The 23325-nt window shown below is 49.2% G+C and overlaps 1 protein-coding gene across 8 annotated transcripts in view; it reads right to left on the minus strand.

Moving 5' to 3' along the window:
- The window catches only part of RNF213 (ring finger protein 213), a 104255-nt gene that overhangs the window by 25427 nt on the left and 55503 nt on the right, over nucleotides 1–23325 (minus strand). For all 8 annotated transcript variants that reach the window (XM_075904095.1, XM_075904097.1, XM_075904094.1 and 5 more), the window contains 15 exons: nucleotides 18588–22181; nucleotides 17022–17164; nucleotides 16453–16548; nucleotides 15786–15904; nucleotides 15066–15188; nucleotides 13269–13345; nucleotides 12366–12513; nucleotides 11692–11827; nucleotides 8230–8421; nucleotides 7829–7968; nucleotides 5625–5779; nucleotides 4664–4879; nucleotides 3639–3820; nucleotides 1965–2085; nucleotides 957–1057 (listed from right to left, as the gene is read on the minus strand). In XM_075904095.1, coding sequence (XP_075760210.1) covers nucleotides 957–1057; nucleotides 1965–2085; nucleotides 3639–3820; nucleotides 4664–4879; nucleotides 5625–5779; nucleotides 7829–7968; nucleotides 8230–8421; nucleotides 11692–11827; nucleotides 12366–12513; nucleotides 13269–13345; nucleotides 15066–15188; nucleotides 15786–15904; nucleotides 16453–16548; nucleotides 17022–17164; nucleotides 18588–22181 — 5543 coding nt within the window. The remainder of the gene's footprint in view (nucleotides 1–956; nucleotides 1058–1964; nucleotides 2086–3638; nucleotides 3821–4663; nucleotides 4880–5624; nucleotides 5780–7828; nucleotides 7969–8229; nucleotides 8422–11691; nucleotides 11828–12365; nucleotides 12514–13268; nucleotides 13346–15065; nucleotides 15189–15785; nucleotides 15905–16452; nucleotides 16549–17021; nucleotides 17165–18587; nucleotides 22182–23325) is intronic.

The raw sequence follows: 23325 nt of genomic DNA on the forward strand, positions 1-23325 counted from the left end.
GAGACATTTTCAAATCCAAATGCGGTAGAGCCTCCGGCTGGCCTAGGCCACAGGGAGATAGCCTCTAGGATGGCGATGGGCAACCCAGGCTAGTGAGTGGGCTGCATGAGTGACCCTCCTTCATCTCAGTGGGCTGCAAGATTGTCATAACCAAGACTGTCCCCCAGACGAGGGTAGTTTTGCTGACTGCGCTTGCGTACCTAGCATTTGCAGGGGGAGCCGACTGTACCATAGCAGTGCTTTGATTGGCTGCAGAGGGAGTGCATGGCTCTCACAATGTTGTGTGCAATCAGCATGCACCTCAATTCACGGCTCTTGCTTACATGCATGTCACTTTAGTAATACCAGTACACAAAATCAAACCCAAATACCAGACATGGAGGGAAACCAGAGAAATCCAGCAACCCTGCACACGAGCAACAGTCGACAAAACGTTTTGTAGGCTGCACATAAAACCCAATGGGCCACGCACAGCCTTTGAGTTGCAGGTTGCCCACCACTGCTCTAGGACGGCAGGGTAAAGTTCACCCCACATATTCAAGTCACTCGTTACACAAGGATAAATCTGGCCCATTATACTTTATGCCTACAACAGCAGCAAATTTCATTGAATCAGTGCTGAATCTCATTGGCTCACAAGTGAGGCACCTCATGCTTGGGGAAGGAAGAGGGAAATAAGTGGATACATGAAAGTCAGCCTGGTGTATAACACATTGGAAAAACACTTGGGAAAATTAGTCTCGCGAGAGGGTCACCCCAACAAACTCTGTATGGAAACCTCTCCCCCAAGGCTCAGCCTGCATCACTGTCCTGGCTGAACTATGTTCTCCCCACCTCTAAGTCCACATACTCTGCATGCTACACTGTCTGTTCCAAGCGCAATACAAAGTTCTCAAACGCTTCGTGTAAACGTACACACTCCCCTTTCGGGAGCATGCCTGTCCCAGTGACCTTACTTGCAGATGGTTGCGCTGGCTTCCTCCTTGCACTGGCACAGCACTTTCATCACTGCAGTGAAAGTTTTATGAGTCTTGATGTCAGAGTCCCACTGAAGACACTGAAAGGGAGGGCAACAATCAGCAACCCTGCTGCTTTACACGGAGACATCCAGAGACAGGAGAAACAAGCGGAGGGAAAACCCCTCAAATGCAGCCCGCTGGCACAGCCGTGTGTCACCATGCTGTGTGGAATAGGGACAAGCAGCTGGCTTGACATGCTGAGGGCAGGCAGAGGCCTCGGGAGTTGCAGGAGCTGTGGGAGCAGGGGGCTGGGTGGCCTTCCAAGCACTCCTGTGGGGCTCCCCGCTGGGTGCAGATTTTACACCTTTACCGGTTTTTCCCTTCTGCCTGCTTCAACGTTGGAAAAGGGAGGCGGGGGGCATCCATTGGGAGTGGGGCCTGCAGGGACATGGTTCCTTCATTCAGGAGAGGAAATCAGCCGGAGATGCCAGAGAGCGGGTCCTTCGTGCAGGCCACCTGGCCTCTCCAGCAGTATAGCACACCGCTACCCTGCCTCAGCAAAACAGGCAACTCCGCTGCTCCGAATGTATGGGCACAAAAGAGTCTTGGTATCTGAGGCAGGGTTTCTGATTGGTTGCACACAGGAAACCTGACTGCATGTCAGCCTGCAGATCAGAACTAGAAGGGGTTTTTCAGAGGGCAGGTCTCTGGCCCACTCCACAGACTGCCAGGTTTGGTTCAGCCCCCTATAGCTTCGTTGTTGGCTCTGGGAAACTCTCTGAAGGACAACTTGAGGAAATAGCAATGTTTGCAGGCAATTCATGAAGAGGAGAGGTGAGAAGTGTTAAACGCACTGTTCTAAATTATTTACCCAGCTCTGTCTGTGATGAATGGCCAGGAGCTGGTTTTGCATAGAGCTCCTTTAGCACATTCTAATAAGCTGTGAGAAAGAGGAAAGACCCCCCTCCTTCAGCCCCAAATACTGCTTAAGGGGAGTGTCCTTACTTTGCCTAGCAGCGAGATGTGTCTCTTTACCAGGTCCCGCAATTCTGGAATCAGAGACTCAGCCCCAAGCAGCATGTGTTCCACAAAGAGGGACACAGAGAAGACCCGATTCCACCGAACCCTGTCAAATAGGAAGCACAGTTACAATACTATCCCACGCCTGAAATTAATGAATTAGGGAGGGGGAAAGGAAAAGGCAACATCCAAAGATCAAGTCAGGTCACTGCAACATGCCCAGGGAAACCAACAGCCTCCACGGGCCCCCTGGACAAGGCGTGTGATGGAGGGGGGCAGCTAGTGGAGCTCCATACTCCCAGAAATGGCAGGACTTTAGGCAGAAGGGGCAGGGCTGGGGACCGCAGCATCCTGCCTCCCAGCACTCAGAGCTGCCTGGAGCATGCCATGCAGGTCTCTGGTGGCAATATAAAAGGGCCGGGGCCCCAGTTGCTACCACTGCTGGAATAGCAGCAGCTGGGAACCCTGGTCCCTTTTGAATCACTGGGCCCTGGGCCAGTTGCCTCGCTCCTCCGTATTGTCAGGCCTGGGTCTGACCACTGCTTTTCATATTTATGAGCACAGTGTCATTGGTTCCTTGTGCTCCACTCAATTGTTTCTTGTATTGTCTCATTCCATACTTAGGGTACGTCTAGACTACATGCTTCTGGCGACAGGCATGTAGATTAGGCTACCCAACATAGGAAAATGAAGCCATGATTTAAATAAATCGCCGCTTCATTTAAATTTAAATGGCTGCCGTGCTGAGTTGATCAGCTGTTTGTCGGCTCAGCGCAATAGTCTGGATGCTCCGCGGTCGACATCAAAGGCATTTGTCAACCTCCCAGGTAAACCTCATCCCAGGAGGCATACCTGGGAGGTCGACAAATGCCTTTGATGTTGACCACGGAGCGTCCAGACTACCGCGCTGAGCCGACAAACAGCTGATTGGCTCAGCGCGGCAGCAGTTTAAATTTAAATGAAGCGTCGATTACTGAAATCGTGGCTTCATTTTCCTATGCTGGGTAGCCTAACCCACATACCTCTGTCGCCAGAGGCATGTAGTCTAGATATACCCTTAGACTGCAAGTTTCTTGGGACAAAGGCTGCCTTTCAATTGTTTCTTTAGGTAGTGCCCAGAACAGCAGAGTCCTAGCCACCACATAAGGAAACAACCCTACACTCACTAGATTGTGGATAAAGACAACCCTATTCAGGCTTGATTCCTATATCGTAGAGCTAATAAGAGATCTCCATTATTTATCAGGTTTTTCCCTCACCCTCACTTGCTCCAGTTTCCTTAAGATGCTCGTTTACTTTTAACGGTCTAGGATTGGCCTCTGAGAGGATGGGGCAAAGCTCCAAATGTCTGTCAGCATTGGTGTACATGAGGAATTCATGTGTGGAGGAGTAGTTACTTCAACAGTGGCAGTCTACCAAGTACCAGCCCCCACCCACGGACTGCATCCAGAGTTTTAAAATGATCTTTGATTCCATTTGGAATGTCATCTACTGAGTTGGAGAGGCTTGGCGATGTTCTGCCAAAGTGACAGTAACCCTGGCGGGGTTTCAGTCCAGGAATGAGAGTACTGTAGCTACGTTCAGTCCATATTAGACACTCTCCCTTTGAAGAGCAAGATACAAAGAGACTGAGATCCTTAGTGGAATCATGTTACTAACCTGACTTCCTGGAGTAGTTGGTGGCACCGACTTCTGCTATTCTTTGAACAGCTCTCCAGACAGACAAGTTCAATGGGCATATGAAGAGTCTTCACCTGCTGTAGCCAAGTCTGTGGCTTGGACTTCAACACCTGATCCTCCAGCATCTCGGCACAAGCCATGGCAGCAAACACATCCAGATCCTAGACACACACGGGCACACATGGGCTTTGGAACAACTAGGCAGCTAGGAAAAGTAACATCATCTTCCCTGGCTCAGTTTCACACCTCCTTTGTGCTCTGGTTGGTTATTGTAGGTTTACTCGTGAGCACTGTGCATACTGGTTTATGGTCCTGGACTTACAGGATTTGTGCACCCTGGCTCAGATCATTAGCAGATCTCATAGGTTAATCCGGAATGTGGTCAATTATCTATTCCTTACCCTTACTACGGGGGAGATCGGATAATGGGTTGAATATCCAGGATATGAAAAATCCATGTTTCTGTCAGTTCCCACTGTTACAGGTGCTGTATTACTGCTCAAGTGCAAAGACAGGTCAAAGGGAACTGAAATCCTATGTAGGGGAGCTATGCTAGTTGGAACTGAGGATGTTAAATTGCGGTTAACTGACTAGTCAAGTAATCAATGGAATTTCCATCGACTACTCACTTGTCAATAAGCACTTCCACATTCCTCCTTTGAAATGTACAAGAGCCCCTGCTGGGACCCTGCTGGGGCTCTTGTACATTTCAAAGGAGGAATGAGGAACTCTGTGTGCGGCCTGGGGCTGGTTGGAAGTCCCTCTGACTCTGGGCTGCATGCAGGTGCCTGCTTTGAAATGTATAAGAGACCCCGTCACTTTGAAGTACCCTTTCTCTTCCCTCCCCCACTTTGCTGCCTCTATTTTATACAGGCAGCAGTGGAGGGAGGGAAGGGGGGCCGAAATCGACTAGTCAGATAGTCGACTAGTCAACTAGTTCTAAACATCCTTAATTGGAACTCTTCCTCCCAAGGCTAAGAATCACAGCATGCCAGAGACCGTACCATCTCATGACGTGACGTGTTTCCCATCTCAGTTTGGTAGAAAAGAGCAATCAGCACACTGGGGTTCACAGCCAGAATCCTGGAGAAGTTCTGCAGCCGGCTCCTAAACTGATGGTACCCCAGGTGGACCCAGGGCAGGGAAAGCATCTTCTCTTCTCCTCCCATAGATGCTGCCTTCAATTCCTCAATGCACGATAAGAGGGCCATCTGCAGAAACTGAATGTTTAAAAGAAAGTAAAGAAACAGTTTTCTGTATTCCCAAATTTCCTGTAAGAGCACTCCTTTATTAATCAAGGCTATACACAGAACATTACTTAAAACATATATTTTTTTTAAACTGAGCAAATATTTAGAGCCCTGGGCAGATATGAAATTTTCTATCTGCATCTGCAGAAATGAGCTACGGATATCTGCATTGACATACCTGTGAATAGAAAATGGATATCCACAAATATGCAGGGTTCTAGATGCAAATTTTGTATCCGCATCCCCAAAAATGAGCCGTGGACATCTGCATCCATAGGTGTGGATAAAGGTACCTGCAGATTTGCAGGGCTTTACAAATCTTTTGTCGTTAAGTGCATTTGGTAAATATGCTATCACAGATTCATAGAATACTAGAACCTCAAGAGGTCAAGTCTAGTCCCCTGCCCTCATGGCAGGACAAAGCACCATCTAGTTTATTCCTGATAGATGTTTGTCTAACCTATCTGTCCTGTCAGTGTCCCCATGTGCTTCTACCAGAAGTGACTTTCTGAAAGTAATATTCCAACCACCTGAAACTGCCCTTTCACCGCAAACAGCATTAGTCGTACCTTTCTTGCTGCTATTCAACTGCAGGTCACTGCCACAAGACAGAGACTAGGTGAGTGATCTAGTGTACATTCCTCAGCATCATGTATTAAATAAGCTCTGCTCCCCCACATCTAAATTATTCTTGGCTTTTGGTTCAAACACTCACCCGTAACTCGTCAGTCGAGGACGCGCCTATGCTCAGGAGAACGAAGTCTCTGACATAGCAGTGGAAGAGCATGTTCCTTTCTGGCTCAGCCAGACTTGAAATAAACTCGCCCAGGGGGCTCTTCTGGAAGATGCCCACAAATTTCTCTGTAAGGCCTGGAACACCAGGGCACAAAAGGAAGTTTTGTTTGACACTGCTCCCAGAGGGCTTGAAAATGCAGCATAAACCAGCAATGCGGCAGTGACAGTGTCAGCAAGACACACAGCTGTGATCAGGCCTGCTGAGGTGGAGATGGACACGGACATGGACACAAAGGGAGCAGTTGCCCGAGGGGTCCATCCATTCTACAGAGCCTGGTGCCTGGAACCTTGTGACTGTCAGGGCGAGCTCGCTAGGTTATCTGTTCACTCGCTGCCTCACCAGGGCTTTTAGAAAGTTCCCACCACCTCACCCACAGTACCGTCTCAGACTGGCATCCACAGTTCAACAGTCTTTACCCTTCGCGGGTGATATTCTTGCTCTCTGTCCCAGGGAGGAGAGGGGGCCCAGGCCCACCCTCACTCACGGGCCCCAGCCCAGGGCCCTAAGGACTCAGATCAGTCAGGGTCCAGTCCGGCTGACGGGGCTTCCCGCCGCAACTCATCAGCCCACCAACCATATCCTGGTTCTGCCCTGGGCTGCTTCCTCTCACTCTCTCCCCCTTGAACTCTGGCAGCCACTCCTCCCTGGGGCCTACCCGGCCTCCAGCGGTTTGTCCGTGCCACCTTTGTGTGCCCAGCATGCGGGGGGTCCGTTCCCTCCCCCAGCACGTTCCTCAGCCCGGCACCCGGGCTTAACCTTCTCCCCCGTGCTCCCCGGGTGTAACAACTGGGGGGGGGGACCGCGCAAGCCCACATCGGTTTCACCTCCCCTGTGGCCGGCGCAGCGTTTAAACCTTCTGCCGCCGGCCGGGCCGATATCCTGACGCCGCATTGGGGTTGGGGGGGGGGAGGGGGGAGGAGCTCTGCCTACCCCACCAGAGCGGTCAGGTAGCGGGGCCGCGCCTGGGGCCACCAGACACGCCACGGCTCCGGAGCAGCTGATGCAGAGCCGATGCCCCGTTCCAGGCCCCCCGAATAGGACCTGCACGGCGGGGATTCCAGTGTGGGACGGTGGCATCCCATCACAAACCCCTTGCAGCTCTAAGGGCTGAGCGGGGTGCTTGGCATGCTCCGGGTGAGGGCCGGCTGCCCAGCCCTGCCCCTTTCTCCCAAAGAGTGTGGAGTCCCCACACGCCTTGGCCCAGGGTCCTGCTTGACTGTCTGCTCCCCTGGCTGCGATGCACTCAGCCATGGGTGGTGGGTGAAAGTAGGGGTGGGGGAGACAAGCTCACAATCCCGCCCACAGCCCTGCCCCTTCTGCCCAGACTCCGCCCCCCATGAGAGCCAAGCCATCCTCCCCCCACCATCACAGAGAGGTGGGACGCACACGGACCCAGGGAGGACCGGTGCTCGGGAGCAGTAACACTGCGTGCCCAGCAGACTACAGGATGAATTGTGGGGGTGGCGTATGGGTGGGTCCAGGCTGGCTGTTTGGAAAGGCAGTGCTTTCCCACGCCTAATATGCCCACCACCTGTGCACTCAGCGCAGCCTCCCCTCTCAGCCCAAAGACTGTCACCCACTGTACTGGTAAATTACCGAGCAGGAGCATTGGTCAGGTGCCAAGATCACCTGTCCCAGCCTTTGTACATTGTCTAGCGAGCTTTAACGTTTACCTGGAGAGCACAACAGATGTGAGGAGAAAGCACCTCACCATATTTCCCCATTTCTGGGACTGGTTTTCTAGGCACTTGTATTAAGCTCCTCTCTGTAGCAGCTTTAATTTTCAAACACTCCATCTTCCCCTAGTGCACTCTGCTGTGTGCCCGGACTGCGACCCCGTCCCAGGAAGGGACTTGACCTGGCCCAAAGACAAATGTACTGGGATCCACTGAGACATCTACTCTTGATATGCGCAGGTATTTCCATTACCCAGCACACAGGAGAGTGACTGTTAAAATAGGTCAAGCTGGATGCGCAGCGCTCGAGCGTCCTACATGGGACAGGAGTACTGAAAGCAGCCTCATGGCCATAAGAAAACACGTAGTTGCAGAGACAACTCAGGGTTTTCAGCACAGGCGTTTACTGCAATACTCCTCCTTCCTAAGCTCAAACGGGGCTCTCACCTGCGGTGCCTGGGATGTACTGAGCCTGCAACCACAGCTCTTCCAGATAGTCCTTGATCCTCCAGCTGAAGGGCATTTCATTGCCCATGTGGACAGACACCTTCATGTCATTCTGCACCAGAATCGTCTCGGTCTGAGAGCTGTGCGGGGACACGTGCAAAACACAAGACAGTGGGCAGTTAGTGCTCAGTACTCCCGCTTGGATGACTCAGGTCAGTGTCAAGCTGGTGGCTGGGACTAAGGGCGAAAAGCAAGGAAGACGGGACCACACAAGCTGTCCTGTCAATGACAGGATGGCATCAACAGAGCCTGTCGATTACATGTCCTTCCAGCAAGAACAGATTCATTACCTTGATAGCCCGTCAGCGCTGCACACACCACTGTGCTTTCTGGCAGCTCACCTGCTGGTCCCCACATTGTAGGGGATGCTCAGAAGGTTCAAATCACTGAAGATGAACATCCACAGATTTTTCACGCAGCTTTCTGTGGTTGGCCTGACCAGTAACTCCAGGTTGCAGTCTCGGTCTACGATTGACACCATATGAGCCAGGAATGGCGTCACCACATTCTGGACTCGCTTCCAGAGGGTGTGTCTGTGTGTGACCGAGAAAGGGATGCACACAAAGCAGAGAGTGAGTGTTGCTGATCTGCATGGTAAGAAGTCCACGCACGGCTGTTGTGGGAACTTTGAAGGGAAATCTTCTCCATGACATTGGCAAACCAGGGAGAGGGACCTACTCCTGCATTTCTCCACTGGCTTCTCAGGCATGTGATTCTTTCTGTTGTTTCCATTTAGTGTACCAGGGCACTTATACACTCCCTCCCTGACACCACCCCTCAACTGCGCATGCCTAAGGCCACACTCCCTCTGAAGCACGGAGAACACAGGACTAGAGAGTTACTAGCACTGGGCAGTGACTGTCAGAGCACACAAAGGTGCCATCTGTTACTTCTACTCTGTCTGGAGGACCGCGTGCCGAGCCCGGCCTGTCTGAAGGACTGTGCGCCGAGAGCTTCTTAATGATGCTTTGATCCCTAATCCCTTTAGCATCCTTCAACCCTTAACCAGGGCAGACAGGGCTACTCTGGAAAGCCAGCACTTTAAAAAGCCCAATCCTAAGTGACCAGAGTAGCTAGGGAACAGGGCACTTTGGAGAGGGCGTTTAGAAGGAAAGTGTGATGGGACTAGAAACACTTATTAAGTCTTTAAAATTAAAACCAAAACCACCTGATTTAAAAAAAAAAAAAAAAAAGGATGCAGGCAGAAGCCCAGCAAGAGAGCGGGGGCTATCCAGTTTATTGCACCCAGTGTAGCATGTATGAATACCTGCCCTATGGCAGGTGCCCTTGGTGTGCATTTGAGGCAAGGAGCTCCTGGCCCTCAGAGACCGTGTACGGACTTTGGAGACCTGGGTGGCTAAACTGGAAGAGCTAAGGGAAGCAGAGAGGTACATAGATGAGACGGGACACAGTTGAACAGTACCACTGACAGTGCGTTGCCCTGCACTGGCCCTTCAGGGGCTGAGAGTGGAGTCATGGGCAAGCCCAGCTGAGGCAGCTAATGAGGGCCCAGATGGAGGCTATAAAGAGCAACTCCTGGAAGGAGGAGAGAGACCTGCCTGCTGCTCTGGACGGAGGGCAATAGAGACTGGACGGCCAAGGAAGCCAGAAGCTCCCTGGAAGACGGCAGGGCTGGGGAGGCTTTTGGGCCTAGCAAACCCAGGCTACCAGGCCTGAGGCCCTAGGGGCTGCGAAAGGCAGTCATGAAAGGCCAGGCTGCGAGAGGCGGATGCGGTAGGCTGGGTAGGCCAGGGAAGCCCCAGGCTGTAAGGCCTAACGGCAGGGTTGCAGGAAGCAGCCTGGTAGGCAGAGGTAGCAGGTCCACACCCTTTGCCAGGGAGGAGTGGCCTGCAGGGACTGCAGTCTGCCTGGAGACAGGGGCTAGTGAGGGACTGGCAGTGGGCCACTGAGGCCTGGAGGGTGCAAGGGAACTGGGTGTTCTGGAGGGAGCTGGGTGTTCCCTAGTAGAAGAATTGCGGGTCCTAGGGACTAGTGAAGGAAGAACAATGAAACCCCCGCCCCCCAGAAGGGGGCGCAGACAAAAGACCAGAGTGGGCACTGCTGGAGGGCAGTGCCCTGAAGACAATGCCGTACCGATGGAGGAAGATGCCAGCAGAAGGGGACGTGTCAGAACAGCCAGCTAACTCCCCAAAGTCACCTTGCTGAAGGCGCCATGCTGGTGAGTCGACCCCATTACACACTCCCTGTCAGAGAGCTGAGGACATGAAGGAGACTCCCCAACCTGAGCCATTCTTTTTAGGTGACAGAACTGAAGAACTGTCCCAGGTTGAGGTGTCATCAGAGGATGTTTTGGAACAAACTGATCAACTAAACAGTACAAGTCACCAGAAGCACATGGCATTCACCCAAGAGTTCCGAAAGAACTCAAATGTGAAACCGCGGCACTACTAACTGTGGTTTGTAACCTATCCTTTACATCATCTTCTGTACCAAATGACTAGAATCTAGAGGATAGCTAATGTGATGCCAATGTTTACAGAGGGGATCTTCGCAATTAGACTGTTATGTCTAACTTCAGCACTGGGCCAACTGGTTGAAACTGTAGTAAAGAACAGAATTGTCAGACAGAGAGATGAATGCAATGTGTTGAGGAAAAGACAACTAATTAGCCAGGATGGGTGGGGATGATGTCCCTCACCTCTGTTTGAGAAGGGCTGGAAATGGATGACAGGAGACAGATCACTTGATGATTTCCGGTTTCTGATCATTATCTGTGGGGCATCTGGCATTGGCCACTGTTGGAAGACAGGATACTGGGCTAGATGGACCTCTGGTCTGACCCAGTACAGCCATTTTTATGACAACATGATTTTTGTAAAGGGAAATCACGCCACACCAATCTACTAGAATTCTTTAAGGAGATCAACAAAACGTGGACCGGGGGGAGGGGTCCAGTGGATATAATGTACTTAGATTTCCAGAAAACCTTTGACAAGTTCCCTCGCCAAAGGCTCTTAAAGTAAGTGGTCATGGGATACAACGTAAGGAAGGTCTCCTCATTGACTGATGACTGGTTAAAAGATAGGAAATAAAGGATAGGAATAAATGGTCAGTTTTCAGAATGGAGAGAGGTAACCTCTGGTGTCTCCCAGGGAGCTGTATGGGACCAATCCTATTCAACATATTCATAAATGATCTGTAGAAAGGGGTAAACAGTGAGGTGGCAAAATTTGTGGATGATACAAAACTGCTCAAGATAGTTAAGTGTACAGCAGACTGCGAAGAGCTTCAAAAGGATCCCACAAAACCAAGTGGGCAACAAAATGGCAGATGAAATTCTATTTGATAAAAGCAAAGTAATGCACATTAGAAAACATCATCCCATCCTAAGTTCCCTGAAAGCTGCATGACTGCACAGCTGCCTATTTAGCTTTGTGCAGATGCTGAAGGATCCTGCCCAGGGACCTGCTGTAGCTGGGGGAGGACTGCCTCTCATCCAGCCCCCCACAATGCAGAGTCAACCTGTGAAACTGCTTGCCAGAGGATGTTGTAAAGGCCAAGCCTAGGACAGGGTTCAAATAAGATCTAGATAAACACATGCGAGAGAGCCATTGATGGACCTATTAGCCAGGCTAGGCGGGGATGGTGTCCCTAGCCTCTGTTTGACAGAAGCCAAATCACTTGATTCCCTGTTCTGTTCATTCCCTCTGGGGCACCTGGCATTGGGTGGATGGACCTTTGGTCTGACCCAGTATGGCCGTTCTTATGGTTTATGATACCCATTCAGACAGACAGTTTTTAAAAAGCTGCCAAATGATAATGTGGTTAGCTACTGCCCCCACCTGAAAGTCCCTGCCTCCTGGAGGGCGTTAAGGTTCAAAGCCTCCAGCAGCACCCAGTCTTCCTTGTTTATTAAATTTTCTTCTTGTTTCTTCAAAAGGCTGAAGAGACGATTCTTTGAGATCTTCAGGAAGGAGGCTGGAAAGAGCAGAGAACTCAGCGACCCCTTTTGATTACCCCAACACAAAGGCCAAATGTGGAAGTGACCAACAGTACTTTCCCCAAGTTTCCATCAACAATCCAGGCAACAAAGAAAAACGACTGATTTGTAGCAGCTCCTGAGAATGAGATCTCAGACCAGGCAGTTCCCAAGGGCGGAATTAATAGAGTCTATACAGACAAACTCCAGTGAAGTGCACATCACTTTGGAGATGATGCACAGACACTAGGGGTCCTGAGGATCTTCCCACTGGCTCTGGCTACGTAGTCTCAGAAAAGCTCCCTGTCCAAAAGGGTCATTTCCCACCACCTCAAACCAAGCCAAGCAGAGACTCTTCAAGGATTTCTCAGCCTTCTCCTCCCCCACCCTGGAATTATACAGTAGGTTCATCTCTGGGTGTCTGGACAGAAGCCAGTTCCCATGATGCTACTGTCACTCCTCAGAGGGCCTCACAAGAGAGTTCAGCCCACCAGACAAACCCAGCTGCCCACAAGCACTTCAAGCAAAGCCTCATACCTTTCAAAGCATCTTCATCAGACAGAAAGCCAAGAAGAATCTCAATTCTCTTTGTGCTACGGCAAAAGCCCTCATTTTGGTCGCGTAGCATTCCCACCGCACTCTGCACGCAGCTCCTCATTAGAGTGGTGGTGTCCAGGACTTGGGTCTTTCCAGGCACAGAAAGAAAACATCTAGTATCACTCCATGGTTATAGTTTAAAGAGGGGGGAACAAGTATATTCTTAACATGCCTGTGTAAATACACAACTTTGCTCCTGTCTCCTCCTTTCGTTTCACTCCCATTCAGAGCCTTTCTGTGCTAGGCTACATGTTTTACCTGACTTACTACTCCGCTGGCTACCGTGAGCTGGCTCCTCGCCTCACAGTAACTGAAAGATAGGACAAGATTCCCATGTAGTTCAGAACTCAGAAGTGGAGGGGATATTAACTTAGGGGCTTGCAACAAGACAACCCGGGAAACGCAGACATCAGTGAGATGCAAGTCCTGTGCAGATTCAGTCTGACAGTTCCATATTCTTTGGAGTTTGTGTAAAGCGTGGCGAGCACAAGCCAGCACTACCCGGTTCTGGCCTAGGTCCCCTAGCCAGTAAGGACAGGAGTTTGATACTAACATGGTTTCAACTGCAAGTGAATGAAGGTAAATGCTCGGAAATGTAGACCGTAGCCCTAGAGACTCAGAGTGAGTGACAGAGCAGCCCAGGGGAATCCACGGAGTGATGTAGAGAATCATTTCTTTAATGATTCTGATTTTTATAGGCCATCATTTTCAATAATCAAGTGTTCCTGAAGTGAATGGCAGCGTTGCAAGGGTCAGGGAGGAATTTCAGTACAAAACGTGTGATATCTTAGAGAGAGCAAAGAGGCCTATTTAGTCAGTCAAAGGAATGGATACTGAACTTACATCATGTTCCTCTGCTTCAGACACTGATGTTTCAACCTCCATCTCCTCCTCTTGCTCTTCTCCATCCACTATCATAGCTGCAATCACAATACACAACTTCACATTAGAAAAACACAATTCACTACTAGGGCAATGGGATGAAGAGGTTCTACAGACTGGACACTAAAGCACTAGATCATCTGTAGAGTCTCTGCTCACCTGCAGAGCAGCTGAGTGTGGATCTTTAAGCACAGCTGCAGATGCTGAACCCATAGGCCTTCACAAGCAAGTGACCATGATTTCAGAGCTGGTGGGGCAGGCATTGAACCCACACTTTTAGTCTCAGACCATGTCACCACTTGCTGTGCTGGAGATTAATCTTGCGTTCGATTTAGTAGGTCTAGTAAGGACCCACTAAATCGAACGCTGAGGGTGCCTCCAGTTAGTGCCAGTACTCCTACTCCTTGCAAGGAGCAAGAGAAGCCAATGGGAACATTTGCTCCTGTCAACCTCCTGCTGTGGAGACGGTGCCAAGCTTGGCTTAAGATAAGTCAATGCCAACTATGTTATTTAAGTAGCTTAGTTGTGTATCTTAGGCAGACCTTCCAGGTCTAATGTAGAGCTGGCCTCAGTCCTCCATTAAGGAATGTAGTGAAAGAAGAAAGCAGGAAGAATTGGGGAAAGTATAATCCTAATAGGGGTAGCTGCATTAGTCTGCATCTGCAAAAACAATGGGGAGTCCTGTGGTAACTTAAAGATTAACAGATTTATTAGGGACTCCTCGTTGTTCTTGGAAAGTATGTTTTCCTTCTATGTATTTAGGTGAATGAAAAACAAAAATCTATTCATGACCGTGAGAAACTGTTTCCCATGCTGACCTTCTCTCAGTCCTTAGCCAGAGCACCTGAATTCTGAGCAGCAAAACTCCCATTATTCAAATTCTAGGACCCTTTCTCACATAATCAAGTCCTGAAATGCTGCATGCCCTTCTATTCCAGTCCTAAGAGGGGGTACCCAACAGCATGTATCCTCTGTAGCCCATTCAATAGCCTCCAAAGAAGGAATAAACTGAGATTTTATGTTTGGTATGCCCAGAGTCATGCACTGCTCTACCAGAAATAAATAGCAGATGTCCAGTTTACAAAACTTACATTGTATTTATGGTATTTTTTACAGTTTTGAAAACTTTTCTAATACTTGAGAGCTCTTATTAGAATAGGGCTGGGTAAGATGCAGCCTGGGAGCCGAATCCAGGCCGCCTTGATCCGGACCCGCGGACTGCATCTGGCTGCTCTCTATTTATGTCCTGCTGCCCATGCCACCAAATTTCCAGGTGATGGCTCAGGCATCAGGATCCTATTTAAATGGCTAACAGCTCCCTATCGTGGTGCTACCCTGGCAGGGGCCAGAGCCGTGAGCACCTCAGACAGCCACAGCAACTCCAAGCAGCTGCCATGCAACGTGGTAGTAGCAGGTCCAGGAGCCACAGGCCCTTTGCAGTTTTTAATTCAAAGCCTCCTGCCCCTGACAACATTGGGGGGAGGCTAGTTCCCCGCCCCTTCTGCCCCACCCCTTTCGAGAGATGGAGCCAGCCTGTGACCACATAACAAAATTCTTTAAGTGGCCCCCCCCTGCAAAAATTATTGCCCAGCCCTGTATTTGAACCTCTGGGCTGAATGAGGATGCTTTTCTTTCATGTGCTGACTCACTGATCTCCACACATCAATAGGCCTGGGATTCATGGACCTCTCCTTCCTATCCCCCTAGGGAGCCTGGGGAGAGGGGGCGAGAGGAAGGAGAACCCAGCATGTAGCGTACGTTCAGGCTTGCCCACATCTTCACAGAACAGTTGGCTGAGAGTGAGGTTCCTTAAGGCAGTTACATCAGAGACCATGTCCTTGGATCTGCGGAGGTCGTCGAGGTGCACGGACTGCCACAGCCCTGAAAGCAGAGAACAAGGCATTTCAGGTGTGTAACATGCACTTCCATGGACACTTCCACACAACAGACGGGCCCGGCCCAACAGCCTAATGATTTATGCTCTGAACTGCCATGGTTTGATTCTTGTATCACTGGACAGCGATCCTGCCAATTAAGAAGTTGCAGTGACATGCCCTGGATGTGGCAGTGTGGGATTCTCCTCACCTGGAAAGATAAGCCTGTTAAGGGGGCCCAGAGGATGCAGTTAAAACAAAGAGACTCCTCAGGGCACAACAGGGCTGGTAGGACCTGCTGGGGAAAATTGAGCCTAGCCATGTGGCGGGTGGGGGGGGGGGGGGGAGGGGCAACAGCTGGGGTTTCTACCACATGAAACTGGAGGAGTATTTATTTAGTGCTGAGTACCGAAATAAGGCAGGCTTCCAAAAGACACTGGGAGGATCCAGGTGAGCTGGGGCTCACAGCGAGCACTAGCAGCTCTGACAATCCACAGAAAACACTGACACAGCCCTGTTTAAAAAGGAGCATGCACTGACCGGAAACCACAACAGTCTTTTGGCTCCTGGATCAAATCAGGAGCTCTGAAAATGCCAGCCTCACCTCCATGGAATCCCACGTAAGAGGTTCCACCTTCGATCCGGGACAGCTTAGTGATAAAGTAGACAAAGACTGAGATGTCTCCCAACTCCACCTTGTTAATTTCATTAACAGCCGAGTATCTAGGAGGGAAGGAACAAGTCCAAAGATAAGTTCAGTACGGTACCCTAAACAGGGCAACCTTGTTCAGGCTTCCAGGGCACGCATACCATCCTTCCACAACACTGACCACAGGGCACTGGAATCTCTTCCGCCCCACCCCTCCTGTAAGAGGCAAACACAAACTGAGGCCATGTCTTCACTTCAAGGATTGATCTTCTGGAGTTCGATATAATGGGTTTAATTAAGATCAGCTAAATCAAACTCAGAGGGTGCCCCTGTTGGCTTGGTAGTCCCACTCCTGCAAGGAGTAAAGGAAACCAGTGGGACTGTTTGCGCCCATTGGCATCCCACTTTTTTTGGTAGCCATCCCCCACTTTCCTCAGCATTTCTGAGCTTTCAACTAAAAGTCGAGAGAGAGAGAGAGATATTGTCTAAAGCCTGGCAGGGTCTCGATTAGATACATCTGCTATACTGGGGAACGAGATGCCCCAACGAGTGATGCTCCCAAATGCATGGGGAGGGAGGGACCTTACAACAGTCAGCAACAATCTCATGCAGCAGGACATACTTGGCTGAGGCAACGAGCTGGGCGCTTTGAGAACCCTCTTCAAAGTCCATCTGAATAATTAGGATTTTGTGTCCATCTGTAGAATCAAGGAAATTCCTGGGGCAAAAAAGAAAATAGAGAAAATGCTTCCATAGGAACCGTGGCTACTTGCACAGAGAACAAGACATTAAACATCCCCTCTATGTAACAACCACAAATGTCATACAATCGACAGGTACTCTGCTGTTTATTTTTATATATGTTTCTGTTTCCACTCCAATTCATCTGATGAAGTGAGTTTTGTCCATGTAACCTCATGATGCAATATATTTTGGTTAGTCTCTAAGGTGCCACAGGACTACTCGTGGTTTTCCATGTAATTGTAGTGTAATTTTAGAAACAAATTCCCCTTTATCAACTTGGCAATAATACAATATGCTCCAAGTCACCTTACCCACCCCCTCACCTTAACTTTGCCCCCTCTTCCTTCCTACCCTCTCTTTTGTCCCATACTTACCACCCTAACAATCTGTCAGTATTGAACTCAGCCCAGACTGTCAGCTCCTCCGAGCAGAAGGCAGATGACTCACCGAATTTCCTTCAGGAATGAGTGTTCCGTGTCGAATTGCTGAAGAGACCAGGACCGGATGGAGAGGTTCTGAACCTTCCCCTGCACTTCTGCCTTCAAATGCTCAGAGTCGGTAGCTGTCAGAAGCCTGGAGAATGTGGTGATCTTAGAGACAAGAATAGCCAAGTCAGTTCTTAGCTCAGACACGAACAAGGAAAGTAGCAACTGAATGACCACCTTTGCCTGCCTATCTTTGATAGCGATGCCACTCAGCCTCATATGTAAGGCCCTTTCTGGTAGAGCTCTTCTCCCTTGACTCTCGTCATGTTTACACTTCAATAACCCCCTTTCACACAGTCCATGAGACCTGCCTTTTTGGGAAGTGTTTTGGGTTTCTTTGAGCATTCTCAGGCTCCACATGGACTAGCTGGAGGACTAAACCAACTACCCAGAGGTAGATACAAAAGGCAAGTGTTAAGGAGGCCCTGACCAGTGGGGTCTAGGGGCAGTATACATCCTAGTCAGAAGGCACACCCTCCTTCCATCCCCAGTTACTGGAAAGTGCAAAGAGGAGGATGCAAAGATTTTTATTAGGGTGTTGCCCTGCATCTTGTGCATAAGTGTTGTTTGTACGCAGCGTCTGGCTAACACATGTCGGAAAAATGTGAAGTCCTTCAGCAGCTGCAAGGGAAAAAAGAAACAGTCTGGTGCACGATACCTCTTCCATCCTTTGTTTTAGGTCGCCTTCTTCTGTGAATAACTCCACAGTCTACCTCTGCTACTGCTCAGAATTAACAGCCTAAGATTGATGAGTGAACCGTTTTGTTTTCTAAGCCCTGCACTACACACATGGTGTGGTCATCCCCAGCCCCTCCCACCATGCATGGCTGTAGATGTTAAGGGTTCCAAGTGACACCTAAGCCTAGCACTCTCACGTGGCCCAAGAACATACTGCCAAGACGAGGCAGGTGATTTTTATTTTTTATTGGCTCAACTTTTGTTAGCGAGAGAGGAAAGCTTTGAAGAGCACGGCCAGAAGAAGAGCTCTGTGCAGCTGGAACACTTGCCCCTCTCACTAACAGAAGTGGGTCCATTACAAGCTACTGTCTCCTGATATTCCAGGTCTGCCATGGTTACAATGCTACATAGGAGATGGCTTTGTCCATTTTCCTTTTCATTTCAATTACTTGTCTCCCATGCCACAAACCCTTGCCACATCTGGATCTGGTCTGGAGACCTTGCTAAGGGCTAATTTTTTGTCCAAGTATTCAGAGGAGGAAGATTTTCAAAGGCACAAAGGATAATTAGGCTGTGAACTCCTATTTCTGCCCTTGAAAATCTCTGGAAATACTGCCTCATGAATGCTGAGGCCACACAGATATTAAAGGCTCCAGGACGAGCCAGCAAGATGACTGGAAATGCACCTTTCACCTCACATCACTATATTTGCAAATAACGAGCAGGCCCACATCACACCTGCTTATGTCAACAGACCCTATATTACCCACAAAGTGAACGCAAAACTCTAGTGCATATCCATCTGGTGCACCTACAGATATTTTCAAAGAGAAATGTTAAGGAGACTCACCTCTGTGAAGATTGTGCGATGCCTGGACTCTGCATGGATATGGGCATGGAGGAAATCCCCAAGAGACGTGTGCTGCTGCTCTTTGAAGTACTTGTTGGCCAGATGGTCCGCTGCACAACTCAGCCGCGAACTGCCCAAACGAACTACCGAATCTGGCGTCGCACAGTTGAGCAGCACCAGTTGGGCTTCTTGTTGAACTTCTGGCATCAGTTCATCAAGATGGTACTGCTGCTTCAGCTTCTCAGTCACCTGCAGGACAACTGAGGCACACGTATCAGAGTGGTAACCAATGAAGACATCAGAAGGCCTATATTCCTGCCTGCCTCGCAGGTACTTCTCTGTATCTACTGCTATGAAGTCATCCACCCACTTCTTTAGCTCCTCCACAATGTCTCTTTGCCTTTTGTCCAGGACGGTATTAATATCCAGGTAGTGCTTCTCAAGCCTGTTGATCAGTGGGATGGGAAAGTGTTTGTATACAACCTCTTTTTCTTCAATGACAATCAAACGGAACTTGGGGTGCACTCTGCATTTCACGCGATGGGTCCCCAAACCCAAATCAACGTACTTTTGGCCACCAAGGTAGACATAATATTGGTTGAGAGCATCATACAGGCTTTCATAGAGATTCTGCAGGTTGAGGAGGACCACCATCTGCCCAATTTCCATGCAGATCTTCACACGGTTGATGTTCCTGCAGATTTGGGTGTATTCTTGGTCCTTGGGAAAGCTGGAGCCAAAGATAATCTCTGGTTGATGTCTTTTGGTGAAATAAGCCTGCTGGAGGATCTGCAGTGCAGCATAATTTTCAGTTAATACCAGCAGGTATCTGCATTCACCATCTTCACTGTCACTGCAAATGTTCTGCCAGACCAGATCAATGGTGCTGACATCATCAGCGTGCATTTCTCCTTCTTTTGGGATCCTAGACATAAATATGTTCAAGGCATCTATGTCATCTTTGCCACTGAAGTTACGGAGAACAACCTGTCCTAGGTCTCGAGGAGTGGGCTCTCTTTTTGAGGTCTTAGTCAGAGCAAAAATCATTTTTATGAGGCTGTAGTAGTCGCGTAACCCAAAGAACTCCCTGTCTTGGGTCTTGCAAATCTTTTCATATGCATCTGCAAAGATAGGAAAGTAGCGTTCAATTCTTGGCAGGATGATGCGGTCGGAACAGCAAATCCCCTTTGCGCTTTCTATGAGCTCTTTGTTGCTGGGATCGCCACGTGATACAAAGATACCTCGATTCATCTTGGCGGGATCTAGGGCCCAGTTGGAGATCCCAACGAAACCAACCTTTTTGTGAGGAAGCGGATCATCATCAATGCAACCATCTTCCAAAAGCGGGTGCAGGGTCTTCAGGGGCATTTTTGGAGAGTCTTCTGCCAGCCCAATCTCATCAAGCACCACCACAGAGACATATTCCTTCAAGTTCTTTCCATCCTGGAAACGAGCACACTGCTTGAAGGTGCCAATGATTCCCTCAGGAGTGGAGTGGGGACTGCACTGGAAGGACACCAGATGGATCTGTTTCAGTTCCCTGTAAAGATCAGAATGAGCAGCTTGCCCTTGCATGGCATCAGTCACGATGGTTTTGGCAAGGGATTTGGAACTCCCAGGCTTTCCAACAAGAAACAGAGGAATTTTAAGCTCTATGCAGATGACCATCATAAAGACGTTTTCCTTCAAGGCTAAGTTCCTTGCTATGGTTTTTCTCAGAGGTGCACCACTCAAGAACAGATCCTGCATTAGGCTGATTTCTTCCAGAATCCCTTTCTGGCTATCATAAGGTTTTGGAAGGTACTTACAGATAACACTTCTGTACAACTTTTTCTTCTCCAGAGATGCATGATAGCAAACACCGACTGCAAGTACTAAGGACCAGATGACTCTGTTTCTCTGCGTGTCACATTTATCAGGCCTCTCCTTTGCCACATACTGCTCTAAATTATTTAGCAGAAGCTCACTGTGGCCATAAAACCACTTGAAAACTTCCACACAGCGCTCCACATCTCGGAGGCTGACAAAGCTGCATTCATCATTTCTTCCTCTCATGTAAGTCTGAGAGGCAAAAAGCACATCTGTGACCACCTCAATTTCAGCTGCAGATATTTGTACTGACTCAGTAAGTCTTTGTACGATCTGCTGGATATAGCTTCTTTCAGTGATATTGTTCAGCTGCCCAAAATCCCACACCAGAGGGATCATGCTTGGAGGCAGAGCATGGACACGGTACACAAGCTGCCGCAGTGGAATAGAGCCAAGCTTATCTTTGGTCTTCTCTGCTTTTACACGGTAGCCTAGACCAGCAGACTCCAAGCGCTGAATCATCTTTTCGGTGTGCTTACGGTAAGGGTTGCATGCTGCTATGATCTGCAAACCTGAGCTGCTGGCCAAAGGCTGCCCTTCAACTGTACGGTCGCACAAAATTTCCTTGATACTGCCAACAGCTTGAGTCGTGTTGGCTTCATCAAAAAACAGGATCGTGTCAAACTGATGTTGCCGTTTATTGGAGATGGCAACGTTTTCAGCTTCCCGGATCTTGGCATAGATCATCTCCGCGCTTGTGCCTCCATGAACTTTCACAAGTTTCATGTTCTCTGCATCCACGCCACTCCTGCGCAGCTCACACAGAAATTTTATAAGCCTCGTTTTCCCACAGCCGGTTTCCCCCATGATAATAACCGGGATGCCACATCTGAATCGCATCTCAATAGCAAAAATCTTGAGTATATTGTCTGTGGTGAGCTCATAGGTTTCATCAGGATCCATTGGCCACTGGATTCCCAAAACCATGCACAGTTTCTCTAGCTTCTCACTTCTGGGCAGCTGATCAAAATTAATATTGAAGGGAACTCTCTGTAGTACCAATCCCTGATACAGCTGTGTGGTCATTACATTTTTCTTGATGATGTTGCCAGTCGTGGGATTAATGGCATCAATGCCACCATTGTTATTGGGCTGCAGATGGAAGCCAATGAACGTCATGGATATGCGGTCTTCGTTAAAAAAAATGTATGGGTGGGGCTCAGACTCCCACTTTTTCCGAATGCGGAAAGGAATAAGATCCTCTTCTGTGACTCCTTCCATGTCAAAAACTTGTCGCCCTGGGCTCTGATCAGAAATGGTTAGTGAGGGTGTTGCAAAATCCCTGGCCATTAAAACCATAAAGGTGACCACAAAATTTTTGAAACCCTGCAGAGTGTCCTGGATAAAGGCAGGGTTACAGAAAACAGATGCTTCACAGTCTCTCAGCTGAACATTCAGAAACCAAGCAAAGTTTCGCAGTTCTGACCAGGTAGGATCGATCACCCCACAATGTATCAGGAACAGCTGTAGACACTCCACTGGGGTCCCTTCAACAGAGCCTTTTTCATAGCAGAACATATCAAGGTTATCCCCACGGTCAAATCGTTTCAAGTACTGGAAAGGTCTCTGGAAGGCCTCACTGCAGAACTCCTTCTGATCCATGCCAGGTTCTGTGTAGCACAGAGAAGGATCTCTTTCCATATCCATATCCAGCACTTCTTTGGGAGACTTGCATGTTATTTTGGGGAACACATCATGGAAATTATACTTCTGTCTATGTGCCATCTGTAAGAGGAAGGAACAAACAAAACTTGTAAGGTTGTAGCCTTAATCTTCTCATGCTGTTTCTTTTACATGTGCTTGCAGATTGTGGACTCCCTTTTTTGGCAGGACTGATTAGCTACAGCAGAGTTACACAGCTAGGGCACTTAATAAAAGTGAAGAGCAGGATATACAGAATGCGAGTGTAGGTGCAATAAAAATTCCTCATATATTCCCTTTCTCCACAGCCTTCTTATCCACATGTACCGCCGCCCTATCGGTCTAATACTGTCTCACAGAGAGAGGGCCATTTCAGTCATTTCCTCTTCTCCCTGACTCTGTCCGAATTTACATTCAGAAACAAATACTCCAAGATAAAATTTAAGAGCTCAGACTTGGTATTTCTCTTACTACACAAATGGTGTAGTGCAACCTGCACCATACAGCCAGTGTGAAGTAGCATTTAGTGGTGAGTGAATTGAGGAAATCTGGGTGGCTTTAAATGTTGTATGCTGGGGAGGGCAGTGATTTTCGCCAGGGGAGTAGGGGGGAGCACTTCATCAATTTTGGTATGTTGTCATGACGTGGCTCCAAGCCCTCCTGGAAGACGTGGGGTATTGGGCGGAAATGATGAGGCTAGAGAGAGAAAAAACACACTCTGTATTTGAGAGACAGACTGAATGTGTGTGGCACAGAGACTAGGAGAGAGTGTGTAGGTGGCACAGACTGTGTGTGTGCGCGTGTGTGTGTGCACGTACTGACTGCTGCTGGGCAAGTTTCTAAGAGAAGCCACATGCTGTCTCTAAGACAGAGAAAGCTGTCCTGGGCTGTTTTCTCTTGCCTCCCCTTCTCTGCAGAAATGGGGTATGGGGAGGAGAGAGACACAGAGAGAATGAGTGGGGGGAAGGTGGAAGAGGCAGAGGGACATCCTGACTTGAGCACTCCCATTTCCCCTCCACCTGCCCTCCACCACCACCCCACATAGCTAGCAGATGAATCCTGGGATCAGCTAGCTGCAGGATGGAGCTAGGTGGAGGAAGGGGCAGCTGAACACAGGCCACCAGCTGTACGAATGCACCTCTGTTAATCTGCTGGGCAGGCCGGATCCAGCCCCTAGGCCTGAGTTTGCCCACCCCTGTTGGATGCATTTCACGTAAAGCAGGAACAT

This window comes from Pelodiscus sinensis, chromosome 20 (genome assembly GCF_049634645.1).
Source record: "Pelodiscus sinensis isolate JC-2024 chromosome 20, ASM4963464v1, whole genome shotgun sequence".
Taxonomy (NCBI): Eukaryota; Metazoa; Chordata; order Testudines; family Trionychidae; genus Pelodiscus; species Pelodiscus sinensis.